The sequence below is a fragment of the Sus scrofa genome, chromosome 13, assembly GCF_000003025.6.
Source record: "Sus scrofa isolate TJ Tabasco breed Duroc chromosome 13, Sscrofa11.1, whole genome shotgun sequence".
Taxonomy (NCBI): Eukaryota; Metazoa; Chordata; class Mammalia; order Artiodactyla; family Suidae; genus Sus; species Sus scrofa.
Genome location: NC_010455.5, coordinates 45712004 through 45731770, shown reverse-complemented (window position 1 = coordinate 45731770; position 19767 = coordinate 45712004). Strand labels below are relative to the sequence as shown.

Sequence of the window (19767 nt, the reverse complement as noted above, 5' to 3'; positions counted from 1 at the left end):
CATCCCACACACCATGGGAGTCCAAAGTCATTTGTTCATTGTATCAACTACACCAAAAGCGTGTGTGAACTGCTACATCCCCACGCTTGGGGATGGGAAGTGTGTCTAAGGGAGCTCCATCCTTCAGCCATCACCTTGTCAAATCTGAATAGAGCAAATTTTTAAATATTTTCAATGTCTTACTCCTGGAGACCATGTGAATTCAATTCATTAAGGGCTTCTTTCCAATAAAACGTGAAACCAGGAAATGTTATTTTCTTTCTCCATACTTCCCTCCCTCCCCTCCTTGCTGCAGAATGAAATAAGTCATGGCTCAGAACAAAACCCCCAGACCCTTTCCATGGCTCAAGCTTGAAGAAGGGAAATCAGCATCTTGCCTTTTTCGCCTGTCCCTGCTGCAGGAAACCCTGAGAAATGTGTTCTGGCTTTTGTTTTTGCTTTTTTGTTTTTTTCCCCCTCCTGGACTTGACTGAAGCCGGGTCTCTCTTGAAAATAACGTCTTTCCCTGTTGTGTCTCACTCCATCTCAATGGAGGGGCTTTACCTCCTGCCTCGGTATTTGGTCAACACCCAATTTCTTGATGCTCTTGTTTCCCAAGTCCACTGGGGTCATCTTGAGCCTTTGGCCTCATTCACTGAGGAACACGGATTTCTGGGAAGTTTTTGCCTCAAGCCCTTCAGCACGGATATTAAAGGGCCCCTGTCAAGTTTTGAAGGGTGTGACCATTGCCAGAATCCCCACAAGCCAAGCCCCTGAGAGCTGCTTTTGCCAGCTGGCCCACATCCACACCAGAAATGGCTGAATTTCAGTGGTTCTCTGTGTATGGAGCTGGCTGGGTTCCCCTGGATGAAAGGCAGCCTAATATAAACTGAAAATGTTATTAATAAGCAGCCACTTAAGAATTTCCTATGACTTGCCAGTGATTTGGGGGCCTCTGTGAACAGAGAGAAAAGCACAACTTGTTTTACATGGATTAAGGGTCCAGTACAGTCAGTCTGACGGGGCCTCAGAAAGGCATTCAGGTGTTGGGTGAAGGGCTCTGGAACCTAGCAGATCTTGCTTTGTGTTTCCCCAGCTGTGGGAACTTGAAGAAGTTTCAGAAACACTTGAGCCTTGGTTTTCCCCATCTGTAAAATGAGGGCGGTATTAATAATTTCCGTCTCTCACCATCCTCTCAGGTTTAAACAAGGAATGCAAGAAAAGTGTTCAGCACACAGCCCAACATCCACTCCAAAAATGTCTTCTTCAAAGGAAGGTTGGAAAAATCAGACCCTAGAAGCAGAAGCAAACTGACTTGACTTCCCGTGGTTCAGGGTGAGAAGCAGTAGACTTGGCATTCTAGACACTCCACACTTAATAGTAGCAACCTCAGCACTTGGCTGCTCTGAGCTTCCCTTTCTCCATCCATAAAATGGCAATAATAACCCTTGTTCCTCTGACTAACTTGGTAGAGATTTTGGGCAAGTCAAAGTGTTCCCTGAATTGAAAGGCGTGGGAGACTCTCAAGTGCTTGATCAGTCCCAGGGGTCATTCATTGAATATCTAAACCTGTCTTACCTTATTGTATCTTGATGAGAAATGGAGGTCATTTCTGTGAGGTTGAAATCATAAAAGCACAGTAAAGTGTAAGTAATCCTAAAGTAGAGACAGTAATCAAATTACCTTGTTCAGTCCAGCACAACTTTAAGTATATACTAGATGTTTAATAAAGACTTGTAGATTTGCCACCTATCTGTTTTCCATCAATTAATTACTGTCCCAACTGGAATATCTAAGAAAGGTTTAAGTAGAGACTTGTTTGGATTGATTGATCGGTTGGTTGATTGATTGATTCTTGGCTGTGTCTATGGCATGCAGAAGTACCCAGGCTAGGGATCAAACCCACACCACAGCAATGACATTGCCAGATCCTTAACACTAGGCCACTAGGGAGCTCTGTTGCTTTCATTGTATCCCTTTGCACGGTATAGAACCCTACAAATTGGCAGAGTGAGATTTCAGTATACCCAGAGTGCTGTAGGTATTAAGTGATTTAATCCTAACGACAATTTAATGAAGTGGTAGAGGTAGGATTCGAACCAAGTCACAGTGCCTCTAGAATCTGAATCCAATGTACTCTATACTCTTTCTAAATACTCAGGGGATATTTAATGCTTCCGATCTTGTCTATATGAGGTTAGCCAACTTCTTCTACATGGGAGGTAGGGACTGAACAAGTATTTCAGCAGATGGCATAGAGGGGAATGGCAAACAGAGATTTTTGTGGCATCTTCCAAGTTCTTGCCTTGAATTTGAGAGGTGAGGAGTTTTGGAATTCAATGTGCAGTCATTTTCTCAGAAACGATTCCCCTGAAGCCTCATCTGGAAAGGAGGAGCTCTTGGATCTTGCTCTGCTAAATGTCCAATGAAGCAAAAACGTACATCACAGCTAACATGCGGACAAAGTGAAGTAGAGGAATTGATCCAGGTGAAAGCATTCCATCTCCCTTGGTTTCTTCTTAGCAAGGCAGTGGGTCTGACAGCAGCTAAGGGAATCAGAGCTTCTCTAGGTACCCACAGCCTTTCCTATAGATGCAGTGATGCAGGTAATGTTGCCATGGAGACACCATCTGTGGCCAAGCTCTTCTCCTCTGGGGACTCTCTCTTTCTACCTCACCATGATGCTGAATTAGCTAGCTGCCATGTTTGGTAGGTAGATTCCTCCCTAGTCTGATTACAGTAACGTTAAAAGTCCTTCATATAGGTTGTGGCTGCTCTTGTCACCATCTTAGACTTCTCTCAATATCTTGAGGATAACTTGTTGTATCCCAATTCCATGCCTTTTCATCTTTGGGAATACAACTCCCTTCTTTCCTTAGCAACCTCCTACTCAGCACATTTCAGGTTCAACTTCCTCAGGGAGGCCCTGCTTGACCTCTGGTTAACCAGGAGCTCCCTCTGCATGGTGCCCAGCACGTGGTAGTTTCTCTATTCATAACTGACCTAACAACAAAGTCACAGGACTGCCCACTTTTTGTTTCTTTGTTTTAAAACTTATTTTGAAAAACAGCAGTGTTACATACAAGTTATAAAAATAGCATAATGAACTTTCAGACACCCTTCTAGAAATGTCTGTTGTTAACATTGTATGCTTTTGTGCTGCTTCCTCTCTCTCTCTCTCTATGCCTGCACACATACTATTATTTTTGCTCAACCAGTTGAAAGTAAACAGCAAACGTAATCCCTTACCTTATATATTTCAGCATCTATCTCAAGACAAAGACATTCTCTTAATGGCCTAGTGTTAAGGATCCGGCAATGTCATTGCTGTGGTGTGGGTTTGATCCCTAGCCTGGGTACTTCTGCATGCCATGGTCTAGCTCTTTGTGGCTGTATCTTTATGTCCTAGTCAGCTAGGGACTCTGTGCTGTTTGTTTTGTTCTAATCCCCCACGGCACCCACCAGGATGCATAGTGCATGGTAGATGTTCAGTGAATTATTTTTTAATTAATGAAGGCACCTGCAGCAAACGTTTTGGGCATCCCCTTCCTCTCCCTTGGCACTCACCTTTCCAGGGTACCCTGACCCAGGGTGCCTCCTTCAGTAGGAACTGTAACTTTTGGCTATAGCCTGCCTGTCTTGAATTTTGGGAACGTCCCAGGGCCTCAGGTGTGGTCCTTCTCTCATGACTTAAGGAATTGAGAGCTAAGTACCCCTGCCTCCTTGATTCTCCAGTGGGACATCTCTGAAGAATGTTCTAGACTATTTCCCAAAGCTCCTCGCAGTTGCCCAGGGCCATACCAGGCTCATTTCCTCTCCCTGTATCAACATCCTTCCTGGCCCTGCTCTCCTTCTCCACTTCCCTCAGGACTCTTTGGGGTCACCTCCCAAACTTCTCTATGTTCAGATACCTCCCAAGGATCTGATTCTGGGGAAGGTCAATCTAAGACATCACCCCTCAGCTGCTGCAACATCAGTCCTAGAAATCAGAGTCCGGTCAGAGACTCAGACTATGAAAAGTCATCCAGGGTTTTTTTTTTGGGTTTTTTTTGCTATTTCTTTGGGCCGCTCCCGCGGCATATGGAGGTTCCCAGGCTAGGTGTCGAATCAGAGCTGTAGCCACTGGCCTACGCCAGAGCCACAGCAACGCAGGATCTGAGCCGCGTCTGCAACCTACACCACAGCTCACAGCAACACCGGATCGTTAACCCATTGAGCAAGGGCAGGGACGGAACCCGCAACCTCATGGTTCCTAGCTGGATTCGTTAACCACTGCGCCACGATGGGAACTCCCATCCAGGGTTTTTTTTTTTTTTTTGGTTTGTTTGTTTTCGTTTTTGTTTTTATTAAGAGGAAATGTGTTTCCACCACTTAAAAATTCCAAAATAAATTAGCCTAAATTAGGGTACTCTGTATGTTTCTTCATGGAAATATGAATGGGCATATTAAGACTGAAAACCACTGCCACTAAAAATGACCCTCTACCACCTTCGGCAGTGCCTGGGAGAGAGAAGCTCCTCCTGGTGCAGATGGCCAGAGCCACTGGAGCCCAGGTGGAAGGCAGGGAGTTGGCTGGGTCAGGCGGCAGGCTTTGGCTCTGTGCTCATACCAGCCTCGTACCCAGCTGGCCCTGTCACGGTCTCCACCATTGAGCTTCTGTGTTTATTAGGAAACCATTTTTCCTTTCTCACATGGATAGAAATCTTGCTTCCAGACACAGCAAGTGTCAAGGTTCATGCCTGGGTCCCTCATTTATGCTGTTGCCAGAAAAGGGGAAAAACACAGTATTGTGACTTTGGGGAGGGAGTTAAGGAGCCAGGGAGGCTGCAAATAACAGGATATGCTGGCATCTGGGTATCAAGGCAGAGAGCTCTAGGGATTCCAGGGAGAAGGTTATTAAGGAGAGAGAAAGAGCTTTCCTTTACCCACTAAGATGGCACCATCCCCTGAATCTTACATTTGGGCTTGGGCTTTGGGACAAGCAGTGGCTCAGCCAGTTGGGTCACTGTTATCAATGTTGATGGCAATGGGAGAGGGGAGGCCACAGACTACCTCCTGAGAATGACTCATACCCCATTCTTCCCCATTTCAGAGCCTCTGGACTTGCTTTCCCTCTGCCTGCAAAACTCTTTCCCTGGTTTTTCTCATACCTGCGTCATCCTCCATCTTCTAGTCACACCTCAGTTGTCATTTCAGTGGGGAGGCCTGTCCTGATCCATCGTCAGCCCCTCTCTTACCTCCTTATTTGTTTCCACCATAACACTTAGCACCACTTATAAATGGCAAGTCTGTTTGGTTACCTGACAGTGATCTGTCTTACTCACTTGGCTGGAAGCCCCATGAGGTTAAAGATACTGTGTGAGTCACTCCTCTAGGCTCAGCATCTTAGTACAGTGCCCAGCACACAGCAGATGCTGTCACGCTTGCCTGCCTGGATAGAAGGATGGATGCTCAGACAGATGGAGGGAAGGGTGGAGATGCATGGAAGAAATGAAGGAAGATTTGGCCAGTCTCCTTAAAACAAGGTCATAGAACGAGCATTGGCTTTGGAGTCAGACCACATAGGTTCTAATCTGTATAACATCAACTTGCTCATGAGTTTGCAGAACACATTGTTCCTTTGTGTGAAGTGGATAAAAATGCCAGCTTGGTAGGGCTTCTGTGAGTGAATATGTGAGAGAAATTGTGAAAATGTGACTCTTACAAACCTTCTGTAAATGTAAGAAACTGTATTAATAGAAATGTAATTACCGTGTTCATCCTCACCTGCCATCCTCCAATATGAAAGCACATATTGGGATCGGGGCCCTGAGGTCAGACCTGTCCTGGAGTCCTTGATCCTTTAGAGACACACTTCCACCTCCTGGAACATCTTCATCTCATTTCCTTTCAAGCCAGCCTCCAAAATTATCTTTGGCCTGCCGTCCTCATTCTGATCTTCCTCTTGTTTTTTTAATAAATTTTATTGGAGTAGCGCTGACTTAGAAAGTTGTGTTAGTTTCAGCTGTATAGCAAAGTAAATCAGTTATACATATATATCCATTCATTTTCAAATTCTTTTCCCATATAGGTTATTACACAGTGTTGAGTAGAATACCCCATGCTACTCCACTTGTGTGTTTGTGAAGTGTGTGGAAACTGGGAGCGGAAGCCCTCTGCGTGGGTCACCTGATCCTGTGACCCATGCCATTTTGGTCTTTGTGATAGCTCAGTTTTTTGTTTTTTGTTTTTTTGGCAGTCCCCTTGGCATGTAAAAGTTCCCAGGCCAGGAATCAAACCCATACCACAGCAGGGACAGTGGTATGGATCCTTAACCTGCTAGGCTCACTAACTCCTATGATAGCTCATTCATCATGGGAATGTTTGGATGCTATCTTTTTTTTTTTTTTTTTTGTCTTTTAGAGCCGTACCCATGTCATATGAAGGTTCCCAGGCTAGGGGTTGAATCAGAGCTTCAGCTGCTAGCCTATGCCATAACCATGGCAACTCGTGACTGAGTCATGTCTGCAACCTACACCACAGCTCATGGCAATGCCAGATCCTTAACCCACTGAGCGAGGCCAGAAATTGAACCCAAATCTTCATGGATGCTAATCAGGTTCATTACTGCTGCGCCATGATGGGAACTCCATTTCATCAATAAATTGAAGCAGACAACCTCACTTTCAGTTCTTATGGGCTCACTTACACAGCATGGTAATGCCTTTTTTCCCTAAGAGCACCTATTTTCTGCCCAGTAAAATCTCTCTTCACCCCAAACACATATTTACCTGCAGTAAAACAGGGAAGGTGGCAAAGGTGTGCCCAAAGGGCAGTAAACTCAGAATAATTGTTGATTCATTTTAGGCTGGTGCTTTGCATGCATGTGCAAAGTTGATGTTATCATTGGAAACTCGAGGAAAATGGGCAGCAGATAAGACTGAGGAGCCAGGGCTCCCACACAGCCTCTCCTAAGTCTGTCCTACCCAGGACAGATCCTGTAGGTGGTTTGAGATGACGTAAGTTATCACAGCACTGAGTGTCTGTGACTGATGTACAAAAGACACCCTTCAGAGCCAGGGCTTAGTGGTTTTAAATTATCCATGCCCCATCTCTCCGTACTTGCACAGAAAATTGAAAGTTGATAGCTGTTGAAATCTGGTTTTCAGATTTTTTTTTTTAATCTGAACAACCTAACTTAACTCCGTGATACCCATAAGTATATATGCTATTCCCACGCTGCCGGCATCTTCCATGCTATGTAAATAAATTCTCTGATCTCGCTACATGGCGCCAGATCAGAACAAACTCACTTATCTATATTGAAGGACGCACATCTCTTTGCCAGGAGTGTTGTGTGTACATGCGTGGGTGGTTCTGGAGCATGTCTTTTTATTTCAAGCCTGAGTCCTGTCTCTGGATACTCGCTGATGGCACACACATAGAATGAAATCTGGTCTTTGGTTTCTTAGCATGAGGGAAAAAGAGGACCAGCAGCTGTTTCTGTTTAACAGTGATTATCTCTGGGATTGGGAGGAACTATTTTTCTTCTTCTTGCTTATCTTTAACTCCTGATTCTTTTCTACATTAATTGTATGTTGCTTTTTTTTTTAAAGATAAGGAAGCTGTGACTTCACATGGTAAGAGGAGAAAAGATTTCCTCTTTTTAAGAATAAAAGAAGTTATTCTTCTGCCTTTAGTGAGCTGAAGTCATGGAAGAATTTAAATGCCTAGGACACACATCTGTTATTTAGCAAATAGCTATGGAGGCCTTTGGGTTGTGTCAGCCTCTAACAAAAGTGTCTTTTCTCACACCTGATCTCAGCTGCGTTGCCATGTTGAGCCAAGCCATGTGCATTCCTCATCATTCGCTTAATTCGTATTGAGACTAAACCACTCTTTAAGCAATTTGCCCCTTGACCCTTTGTATAAAAATGGCATGAACCTGATCTGACCATGGACTTGGGCCAGAGAAGCCTACACCACAGGGTAGGTAGAAGGCAGAACAGAGGGCAGTGAGACACCACTCTGGTGGCTGGTGTGTTCCTGACTCTCACTAACATCTTTTCCCACACATGCCCCAGTGGTATCCAACTGAGTGACAAGTGGGCTTAGTGATGTGCATAGTGGTTGGGGGGAGTTGGCATAGATCCCCTGGAACAGGTTGAAAAATAGACACTGTCCAGAGACCATTGGGTATGTTGGTAGAACATACCAGTTTTTAGACATAACTCTGACTCCGATGCTCCCCTCTAAGTAAGAGGCTAACTACAGAAGAGTGTCCTCCAAGTGTGTGTTGGAATCGTCTGGGATGCTGGTGGAAATTCACTTCCTGGGCCTTGCCTAAGACCTATCAAATCAGAGTCATGAGGTACATTGCTACTCCCCAGGCATCTCCGTGTAGCATCTCAGAAACAAGTATACAATTTCCCATGACTAGACTCATCATTATAGGTAGAGTTTCATGATTAGGAATTATCTGTCTCTTAAAAGCTTTTGCAGCCTCTGTTTCTTTTTGTCTTTCTACCATCTATTCACTTATTGGGTACATACTTCATATTTTGATAAATATTAAAAATGACCTTGAGCTGTCCTAGGTTGTATGCTGGTTTGCAAATGTGTGTCTTTGGAACCCTTGGGATGTTAGGACCATGAAAATGCCTGGAGTTTGAGAGAAGGTTGAACTTGAGAAAAGTTCAGGGCCTCCTCTTCTCACATCTACTTGGACAGCTCTGTCTTATATGGAGTTTCCATGTAAGAGTGCTTTTCCATAAAATATTTTCCTCTCATTAAAAAAATAAAATAAAAATAAATGAAGAGGGATGAAAGAAAGATGGAAGGGGGGGAGGGGAGGACTTAATGATATATCCAATCCTGTCCAAATCTAGAATCTTGCAGGTTCTGACTGGAACTTGTCAGCATCGTATGACAAAGGAAGATGCCTTTTTTGCCTTCATCCTATCACTTCTCACACAAAACAATGGTTCAGGGTTCAGTCTTGTAAATAACCTGTCAACCTCTCAAAGATGAGACAACTGCCATAACATACACCCCCAAAACTGTTTATAATGAATCTTCGCACAGCATGGTAGGCAAGTTAATTTGTATAAATTGTTAGTCATTTTGCAGATAGTATGGTCACTGATACCCATGACTTTGAGACAGCTGAAAAGAGCCCTCACCTGCTGGTATTATCTATTTCCTGCAAGAGTCAGTTGTGGCCTCTGAATATGGAAGCAAATGGATTTATAACTGCAACTTTGGAGTGGGGGTGGGGGGGGTGACAGGGCTCATTGTTGGGTGGAAGGAAGGAAGGGGGAGAAGGCAGGATCCTTGTTGTCTGAATCATGCCTTTTTCCTTGGAAACCTGTCATTCACAAATCCAATTATGTGCAGGTAGAACGTCAACTCTGACAGAATGAAAGCAGTGCATGCTTTATATGATTTTTTAAAATGAAATCCTGTTTTGCTAGCAGGTGCTATTTTCATAAATGTCTGGTTAAAAAAAAAAAAAAACAAATCATGTATTTCCCCACACACTCGTGAAAAGCTTTAATCAGCATGTCGAAAGAGAGAGCTCTTGGGTGTTGCCATGTGTGTTTTGCCAAGAGGCAGAGAGAGACCTGAGGATCAAGAGAAATCCTCCTGGCTTTACCTCTGACCCTCCTCTCCTTTCTCAGCATCCGGGCCTGGCGTCCCTCATTTGTAAACAGAGGTTATTAAATTAATCTTTCCAAAGGCTGTCAGGGAAGCACTCAGAGGTTAAAAATTCTTTGCAAATAAAAATGCCTTGCCACAGGAGTGCCTGTTAATTATAAATGAGTGGAAGGCAGAGAGCTAGCAGGGAAAATACACAGGTCCTCGTGGTTTTGATGTACCTTTTTTCCCCTTTCTTTTTCCTCTTGGTTTTGGTTTTTCTGAGTGTGTGTGTTGTTTGGGAGTCAAAGGGCATCCTCTGTTTACAATCAGGTATGGCTTCTGTAGATTATCATTTGAGTTCAGGGGTCAATGGATCCTACCTGGTCTGCTGGCTCTTGAAGGTTGGCTTTGAACATGTTGCTTAGCCTTTCTGGGCCTTTGTGTACTTTTCTAGAAAGTGGGGTGCTAGTTCTTTTCTGGGAGAACTGGTGTGCAAATCTGGGCTCATACATGTCAGGTTTAAGCAAGTCAGATGCCGCGCCTTCTGTTGGTGTGTTGCCCCCACCTCACCCACCTCAGTCCTGCTTGGCTCTTGTCCTCTTTCACCATTTTTGTTTTGCATAGCACTTGGCTTTTGGGGGGGCGGAGGCGCAAGGTGCTGCTTCTGCAACATGCAGAAGTTCTAGACCAAAGTCAAACCCGTGCCACAGCAGTAACCCGAGCCACAGTGTTGACAACACTGAGTCCTTAACCCTTAGTCCTTAGTTCCACCAGGGAAATCCCCAGCATCCTTAATATACTTGATGATTGAATGGTTTGCATTTGTTGCTTATTGTATGTTTCTCCCCCTCTGAGAATATAGGTTCCATGGAGGGAGGGATTTTTGTTTGTTTTGATAAGGTATCCCAGGTCAACATAGGCCCTTGATGGTTATTTGTGGAATGATTGGAGAGAGCCTGTAGCCCAGTTCCCATTCACGCTTCTACTGATTTTTTTTATTGTTATTTCCCCAATACAATTTTTTTTTCTACTGTACAGCATGGTGACCCAGTTACACATACATGTATACATTCTTTTTTTTTTTCTCATTATCATGTTCTATCATAAGTGACTGATCTTTGTAGATCTGGTTCTTTAATTCTGTGTTTCCTTGCGTCTTGTCTTTATTTCTTCTTTTGGAGCTTCTATTCATTAGACTCTGTCTCTCCGGCTTTAAAAAGTGTGCTCTTCCCTGCATTGCTCAATAAGTGAATTTCATTGATGATTATTCTAGAGACTGAATTTGGTAAAAATTCCTCTACGTTTTGTTCTAAAAGTATGACTTTCTAGTAAAAAACATTAGTCATGAAAGAGCTTCTTGTACTTGCTTAAACACACTAAAACTATTTTCCTTAAGTTGTAAACTGACATAAAAAGTTGGGGAAGGAAAAAAAAAAAAACCTGACTGTTTCCCAAGATCCCTGACTTCTTTACAGTAGCTGATTAATTAAAAAGTTACCGGTAAAATGAACTCAGACTATTTTTAAAACCAACAGCCAGGGTTTGATTGAAACTTTTCTGAGTTTGGAGTTGCAAAACAGATCCAAGTGTGCGTTCTGCCCATGTGTATTTTCAGTAGGATGAAAAGCAGAAGTGGGAGAAGCTGACTGCTCCACATTGGCTGGATGAAACTGATTTTGTTTCTTCAGGTACATTTTGGTGTTAAAAATCAGGACAAGACATTAAAAGAATAGGGGCAAAAACCAACTGATCATCTCAATAGGTGCAAAAAAAAAAAAAAAGCACATACAAAATCCAACACTCTTTGCTGATAAAAACACTCAATAACTAGCATAGAAGGAAACTTCTGCAACTTGATAAAGGGAAGTTACCCCAAAGAACCCATAGTTGTGTAATATTTTCTAGTGAAAAATTGGATACTTTCCCTTAAGTCAGAAACGAGACAAGGAACTCCATACTTGACTCTTCTGTTTACTGAGGGACCTAGCCAGGGCAGTAAGGTAAGCAAAGAAAAAATAGGCATCAGATTAGAAAGGGTAGAATAAAACTCATCTCTATTCGCAGGTGATGTGATCCTGTCTAATGGAAATCCTAAAGAACACAGACACACATAGACACAAACAGAATTAATAAGTTCAGCAAGATTGTATGAGGCTAGATCATTTGTGTTTCTATGTACTACAATCTGAAAATGTTATTGTGCAAATAATCCCAGTCATAATACTGTCAAACAGAGTTAAATATTTAGGAATAAACTTAACAAAAGAAGTGCAAGGCTTGTACCTGAAAACCACAAAACATCACTGAAGGACATTCAAAGTAAACTGAAATAAATGGAAAGACATCTTTTGTTCATGGATTGATTGGAAGATTTAATATTTTAAGAGAGCAATACTCTCAGAGTTCCCTGGTGGCTTACCACGTTAAGGATCCAATGTTGTCACTGCAGCAGTTCAGGTCACTGCTGTGGTGCAGGTTTGTTCCCCGGGCCAAAAAAAAAAAAAAAAAAAAAAAAAAAAAAGATAGCAGTGCTCTGCAAATTAAAGATTCAGTGCAGTCCTCGTCAAAACCCCAGCTTGATTTTCTGCAGAAATTGGCAAGCTAATTCTAAAATTCATATTTTATGATGCAGATGCCAGGGGCCCAACAGAACCAAACATTTTTTAAAGAACAAAGTTGGAGAACTCACAATTTCAAAACTTGCTATAAAACTAAACTACAGGAATCAAGGCAGTGTGGTACCAGCATAAGGATAGACCTAGAGCTCAATGGAATAGAATTGAGAGTCCAGAATAAACCCTTACATGTATGAGCAATTGATTTTTGACAGGGATCAATGCAGTTAAATTGAATGATGCTAGGGCAGTTTGAATGAGAATGCCCTAGCACCACCCTGAGAATGAAGTTGGATTCCTACTTCATGCCATGAAGAGAATGAGAATGAAACTGGGTACATGAGAATGAAGTCGGACTCCTACTTCATGCCATGTACAAAAATCAACTCAAAATGGGTCATAGACCCAGATATAAGAACTAAAATCATAAAACTCTGAGATGAAAATATAAGAGTAAATCTTTATGAACTTAGGTCCAGCAGCAGTTTCTTAGATATGATACCAAAAGCACAAGCAACAGCAGAAAAATTGGACTTCATCAAAATTAAGACCTTTTGTGTTTCAAGGACATCATCAAGAAGTTGAAAACAGCCCATCAAATGGGAGAAAATTTTTCAAAGCATGTATATGATAAGGATTTGTATCTAGAGAATATATAAACAGTGCTTTGGTTCAACAATAAAGATAAATAATAATTTTAAATGGACTAAAGTTTTAAATAGCCATTTCTCCAAAGAAGATAGATAATAAGCACATAAAAAGATGCTCAGCATCATTAGGCATTAACGAAGTACACATCAGAACCACAAGATACCACTTCACACCTGCTAGGCAGCAATCAAAAAAACAGTGGCAAGTGTGGCAAGAATATGGAACAAATGAAACACTCGTAAAATGTAAAAAGGTGCAGATATTTGAGAAAACAGTTCGACAGTTCCTCAAAATGTTAAACACATTTACTATATGACCCAGGAATTCCATTCCTAGGTCAATATCCAAGAGAATTGAAAACATGTATTCATACCCAAAAAACTTGTATGTAAATAAAGCAGCATTATTCACAAAAGCTAAAAAGTGGAACAAAACCAAGTGTCTACCAATTGATGAATGGATAAACAAAATGTAGCATATCTATAACCTGGAATATTATAATGCCATAAAAGGAAATGAAAGACTAACACATAGTTCAGCATAGATTTAGCTTGAAGACATCATGTCGTGTGAAAGAAGCCGGTTTCAGAAGACTGCATGTAGTATGATTCCGTTTATATGAAATTTCCAGAAGAGGGAAAACCTTAGAGGCCAGAAATAGATTAGAGGTTGACAAGACCCGGAGGGAAGGGAATGTGGGAAGTTCCTGCTAAAGCACATGGAGTTTCTTTTGAGGGTGAAGAAAATGTTTTAAAATTAGTTAGTGGTGATGCGTTCACATCTCTGTGAATATACTGAAAAACAGTGAACTGCACACTTGAAAATGGGGAGTTTTATGGTATGTGAATTATATCTTCACAAAGCTGTTGTCAAAAAATGCAGGAACAGGGGATTCAAATTCTGGGCTGTTTCATCCCCTTTATAAGATGCCACTGAAACTAATTCTAAAGGTCCGAGTATAAGTAGGGCAGCTTATTAACATTTTTTTTCCTTCTTTATTTTTTTCTTCTCTTTTTATTTCATCAGTAGAGGCTAGAAATGCTTTTGTGTTGCTGACATCAACGTTTTTATTGCTTCATCATTTTTGTAGCCATGGAAAAGGGAACAGATGGTCATCTTAAAAGAGAAATGTTCAAAAAAAAATTTTTTTAAGAGAAATGTTCAGTTTGGGAGAGAGAATTGGATCTTTGGCTGCAATCTTTGGAAATAATTCGCATGATCTATATATATACACACACACAAACTACCAACATGGGGACATTTCAGGCTTCTAATTAGAATCTCACACCTACAAGGCTCTTTAATGAAAGGAAAATGTCTTTCCCATGAGACCTTAGGGTCAGATGTGTTTAGTAGGAAAAAAATATTTTTACTCTTCTTAGAGAAAATCTCACCTGCAGTTATATTTAAAACCACTTCCTTTTCTTAAGGGCTAGAAACCTTTTATAAAAAAAATATGTCGGCAGTATTTGTTAAATCTACCGTTAATACTTCTGGTCTGCATATGTACGGTGTACATTTAATTACTATTCCAGTCAAAGACATTGTGGTCACAGTCCGTATCCAGCATTCTTCCTAGTAAAATGAAAGATATCTTGACCTTCCTCTTGGGGTTCTGATTTAGAAGAAGAGATTGGGGTCCATGTTTAAATATCCTTAGCATGCTTACCAGGTGGCCTCTGACAGTCCAGGATGTTTCCAGGTACATAGTGCCACACCTTCCACAAAGGCAGGCAGGCTTGGTATGCTGCCTCAGACGCTTTTGTCAGAAGCCAGTTGCCAAGGAATGTGTTTATGGTTTGGGATCCAAGGGCTGGCAAGTGACAAGCCAAGTGAAAACATGGTGTCTTTTGCCTTCCTTCTCACCTCCGGCCTTTGCCGCTTGCAGGAAGATCTGCCTGCACTGCAAGTGCCCTCAGGAGGAGCACATGGTGACGGTGATGCCCTTGGCGATGGAGAAGACCGTCAGCAAACTCATGTTTGACTTCCAGAGGAACTCGACCTCGGACGATGACTCTGGCTGCGCCCTGGAGGAGTACGCCTGGGTCCCACCGGGGCTGAAGCCTGAACAGGTACTGTTCTTGATGGGAGGGCCGTTGTGGTTTGGGCTGTTACCTTTGTCTTGCTCATCCTTCTTCATTCCAGAAGGAAGGATGAGTTGGCTGATTCCAGAAGTGGGGGCTACATGGGCTAAAGCTGTCTGGGGCCCCAGTGGGAAATGAAGAAGAGAAATGAAACTGAGACTTGGGTGGTCCATGGCTAATTCATTCTATATCGCCATTTTTAAACTGTTACCAAAAGATTGTCTAGAAACTTCTAGAAACATTAGATAGTGAAACTTCCTTTTTGGAAAGGGAAGGTGCATTCTACATTGGCTGTCAATCTTAATGTTAGAATTCTTTGTAAACGAGGAATTCCCATTGTAGCTCATCAGGTTAAGAACCCAACATAGGAGTTCCTGTTGTGGCACAGTGGTTAACGAATCCGACTAGGAATCATGAGGTTGAGGGTTCAATCCCTGGCCTTGTTCAGTGGGTTAAGGATACAGGGTTTCCGTGAGCCATGGTGTAGGTCGAAGACATGGCTCAGACCCCGCGTTGCTGTGACTGTGGTGTAGGCTGGCGGCTACAGCTCTGATTAGACCCCTGGCCTGGGAACCTCCATATACAGTGGGAGCGCCCCTAGAAAAGGCAAAAAGACAAAAAAAAAAAAAAAAAAAACCAACATAGTGTCATGAAGATGCAGGTTTGATCCCTAGACTTTTCTCAGTGGGTTAAGGATCTGGCATTGCCATGAGCTGCGGTGTAGATCACGAATTTGGCTCAGATCTGGTGTTGCTGTGGCTGTGGCGTAGGCCAGCACCTACAGCTCCGATTCAGCCCCTAGCCTGAGAACTTAACATGCTGAGGGTGCAGCCCTACAAAGAAAAAAAAAATCTTTCTAAAGGAGAGTGAGGAAATAAGGATTTACCTTAGTCTTCCCAGTGATCTAATGCTGTGTTTAAAAGTTTGGCTTGGCTTTTCAAAGATAGATATTGGCATTCCCTGAACTATTTCAGCACTACCCACAGACTGTAAATATTATTGGCTTGGTGAGATGAACTGTTTCTTTTCTATTGCACTGCATTTTTCTCAGTGATATACAGCTTCAGCTTTGCATTTCTTGGTACTTGGAATTTGTACCTCCACCAGCCTCGTGTTAGTTTAGAAGCCTCTCCTGTTAGCTGGATGTTTTCATGACCTTGCCTATGCATCTTTGAGAGATAGTTTATCAGAATCTTAACTATTTGACCACTTAACTATTTGACTATTTGACCACTATTCTTTTCCTCTCACACAGAAGGCTTCTTTCTTTGGAGAGCTTTTTTATGTCTGACACAATGTTTTAAAGCTTAAAAAGCCCTGAAATTTTCAGTCAGGAACTTCAGATGTGATAATACTTTAGAAAAAGTTCTTTATGGGGGTTCCCTGATGGCCTGATGAATAAGGATCCAGCATTGTCGCTGCTGTGGCAGGGGTTCTATCCCTGGCCCAGGAACTTCTGCATGCTATGGGCATGGCCAAAAGAAAAAAAAGGAAAAGATTCTTTATGATTAGGGAAGACTTCCGAATCCACCAAGAACTTAAGGATGGGAACCTGATAGCATCTGTTTGGTTAATCATTTCTCATTTTCTTCTTCCAATATCAAGGCTGTAGATTGACAGATGCATTCAAACACACGGGCAGAATTTGTTTAGCCCTCAACGGCTTGTTGAATATTTTAAATTTTAAAATTTCTATTTATATCTTGAAATGTTGGCAGTCTGGACTCTTACTTCTGCAAGGACTTACTTCTGCAAGGATTGGCGTACCAGCCTAGACATTCTTTCCAGACAAAAAAATGACTCTCCAAGTCACCGTGGTCTCCACTAAGCCCATTTCATCCTTCTGTGTTAATCTCCCTAAGCCCTACAGGAATTTCAGTTTTGTGATCTCTATTCTAATTCTTACTAGGAAGAAAATGTCTTCGAAACATTCACAGAAAATAATCTCCAGGAGCATTAAAGGGAGTTCTGTGTTGGGATATCAGCGGACCAAAATGAGAGTGTTTCCTTCAGTTTGTAGGTTAAGGTCATGTCTTTATTTCCTTCTGTTTCAGTAAAAGATTGCATTATTAAAGAATAAGTTTGAAGAAGAATGAGAGTATTTGATGGAGCTTGTCTGGAAACTCAGATGAGGTGGTTGGTGACTGAGTATCTGTGTTTGACATCACCGTTCTGCCGCCAGCACGGGAGCAGTGGGTTTTCACACCTTGATACATCTGTGAGGGTGTTTCGTCTTTCTTGCTAACCTCATTTCCAGCAGCTTCTGAGAGACCCATCTTTCTTTTGTTCATAGAAAAAAAAAATTCAGCTTCCTGCTGAATTTTGGGCCCTGAAATTCCAAAGTTAAGCTGTTTTCAGTTCCCTGCTTAGGTAGATTCTTTGCTAAGACCATTACATATCATTCTCTGATGTTCAGATTGAGACAACATTTTTGACTGGCCCTGGAGACCCAATGGTTGCAGAAGCTGAGGTCTGGGTTACCTTCACCGATTCTGAAAGTCAATGTTTAGTTGTTTCTGAAGGCCACTTGCCTCCTCCAAAGTGAATGTCTTTGGGAAACATAAAATGACCTCCTTTGATGTGTTTCAAAAGAAACTGATTAATGCTATCAAACAAGTGCTTTGAATTACGTCAGGTGAAAGGATATTCCCATCTCTTATGACGGTATTTTTCTTTAAATGGTTTTCTCTATTCCCTACATTTGTTGGCACATATATGACACAGATGGTTAGAGAGAGACTTGTTCTCCAGAGAGAGACTGTCTCTTTAAGCTTTTTTAAAGGTCTCTATATTTGCCCAATAAAAATATGAATCTGTATTAAAAAGTGTTTGAAGGGATCGTGTTGCATGAAAGGAATGGTCTTCCAGTTTTTAAACTCTGAGGTCTTTTAAACGCCATGACTTATAGAACTATTCATAGGTGTAAAGTTTTTTTAAAAGCTGCCTAGTAAGTTCTAGAAAAATCTGAGACTCGAAATGTCTCTTACTAATAAAAATTCTGATGTTTAATATCATGTTCGTTGTCTCTGATTTGAGAAAAATCATTTTTCTCTCAAGAGAAGTTACAGTGAACATTGAAATGCTTTGCGTTGGAGGCAAAATACTCAAGACTATTTAGGTTTCCAAGTAATATGCTTTCATTTTGGTTAGAAACCTTTCATTTTACTCCCTGATTGTGGGGTTGGTAATATGCCTTTAGGTGACACTCTTTCTTATTCTAGTTCTTCTGAGAAATACCTTCTTAAACATGATGTGGATGCAAGTTGCGTCCCTTCTAGGGAGGTGTTCTTGAGTATAAGCACTTCCTTTTATAAAATCTTCCTAGCTGAAAAACCCAACCTTCTGAAAATAGTGTGGAAAATGGTAAATAACAACAGTTAATGCTGGGGGGAAAAAAAAGGCTCCTATCTTGTTTATGATTGAACTGAAAACTAATCAGAGGGGTTGCTCAGATCTTTTGCCTCTGTTCACTCCATATGAGGTGTTTCATATGATCCAGAAAGCTCTGTGGGCATAAAGTGGAGATCTGGAACCTCCCTTGATTGACCGTCTGGAGTTGTCTATGAGGGTCCAGTTTCTCTTCCAACTCAAGCAGTTCGTAATATGTGCTCTGTCTCCTAGAGATGCTAAGGTGATAAGTTTACAGTAGATAATACTTGAGGAAGAATTTGGAAATTATAAATAAGCTGTAAGAAAGGAAGATGGTGAGCAGAGTTTCAGAACCTTGGTGCTGTTGACATTTGAAGCTGGATAATTCTTGCTCCTAGGGCTGTCCTGAGCATTGTAGGATGCTTAGCAGCATCCCTGGCCCCTACTCACTAGATGAGTAGCACTCAGCACCCCTGCCCTCCAACACTATGATGCCAAAGCACATACCAGTGTTTTGGAGGATGGGTTGGTTACCCTGGTGAAAACCCCTGGGTGAAAGTAATGTTAAAAACTGGAGAACCTGTCAGCACTAGTCTGACCCAATGAAGACAAGAATGGGATGACTCAATTCAGCAAATATTTATTTGAGCACCTACCCAGTCCTTGCTCTGGTATTACAGCTACTGCCTTGAAATGAAACTGAGTATTTGACGGAGTGGATAAGCTGATCCCACTCTGCTTGAGCAGAGGCCAGTGCTCTCTGAGGTGGATCTGCTGTGCTCCTATTATGTCAAAACAAGATTTGAAATGGTGTGAGAGCCAGGTGATGGGTGGGTCACCATTTGGTCTTCAAAACAGAAATAGCTTTTTCCTTTTATCAAGGGAAGACTTGCCCATTGGAAAAAAGAAAAGAAGAAAGCAAGCAGGTAAAAATCACCCCTAATTCCACCAACCGAGAAAAATTGTTTTCCAACCTTTTTTGCATGCATGTAACAAGTATTTCTGAATAGTGAGTGCATTTCTGTTTTGTTGTGGGCAAGGATGTGATTATTTTCTCTTTTTGCACTTCATGTATTGTGATATTTTTTCTATATTTTCTTTCTGTGTTTAGATCCACATTATCTTTTGGAATGGTTGTAGAAAACCATTCCAACCTGTAGTGCCACTACCCACCGCTAGGGGGAGTTTGGAAATATATATTTAGAAGCGGGCAGTTCTTGTCATAGTGACTGGAGGCCTCCACCAGTAATTTAATGGGTAGGGGCTTGGGATGCTCAGCATCCTGAAAAGTACCAGATGATCCTGCTCAAAGGAGAATCGACCCTTCCCAAATGCCAAGAGTACCACCATCGAGCAACCCTGAACTGAACATTTCTTTTTGACCATGTACATTCTTGGTAGCTCTTCTCTGTATTACATAAAGCGGCAGAAGCCAATCTTCCTGTACACTT

The 19767-nt window shown here is 41.9% G+C and overlaps 1 protein-coding gene across 5 annotated transcripts in view; it reads left to right on the top strand.

The window, feature by feature from the left end:
• Positions 1 to 19767, top strand: part of PRICKLE2 (prickle planar cell polarity protein 2) — a 347924-nt gene that overhangs the window by 236525 nt on the left and 91632 nt on the right. For all 5 annotated transcript variants that reach the window (XM_021069189.1, XM_021069188.1, XM_021069190.1 and 2 more), the window contains one exon: positions 14752 to 14935. In XM_021069189.1, the coding sequence (XP_020924848.1) occupies positions 14752 to 14935 (184 nt within the window). The remainder of the gene's footprint in view (positions 1 to 14751; positions 14936 to 19767) is intronic.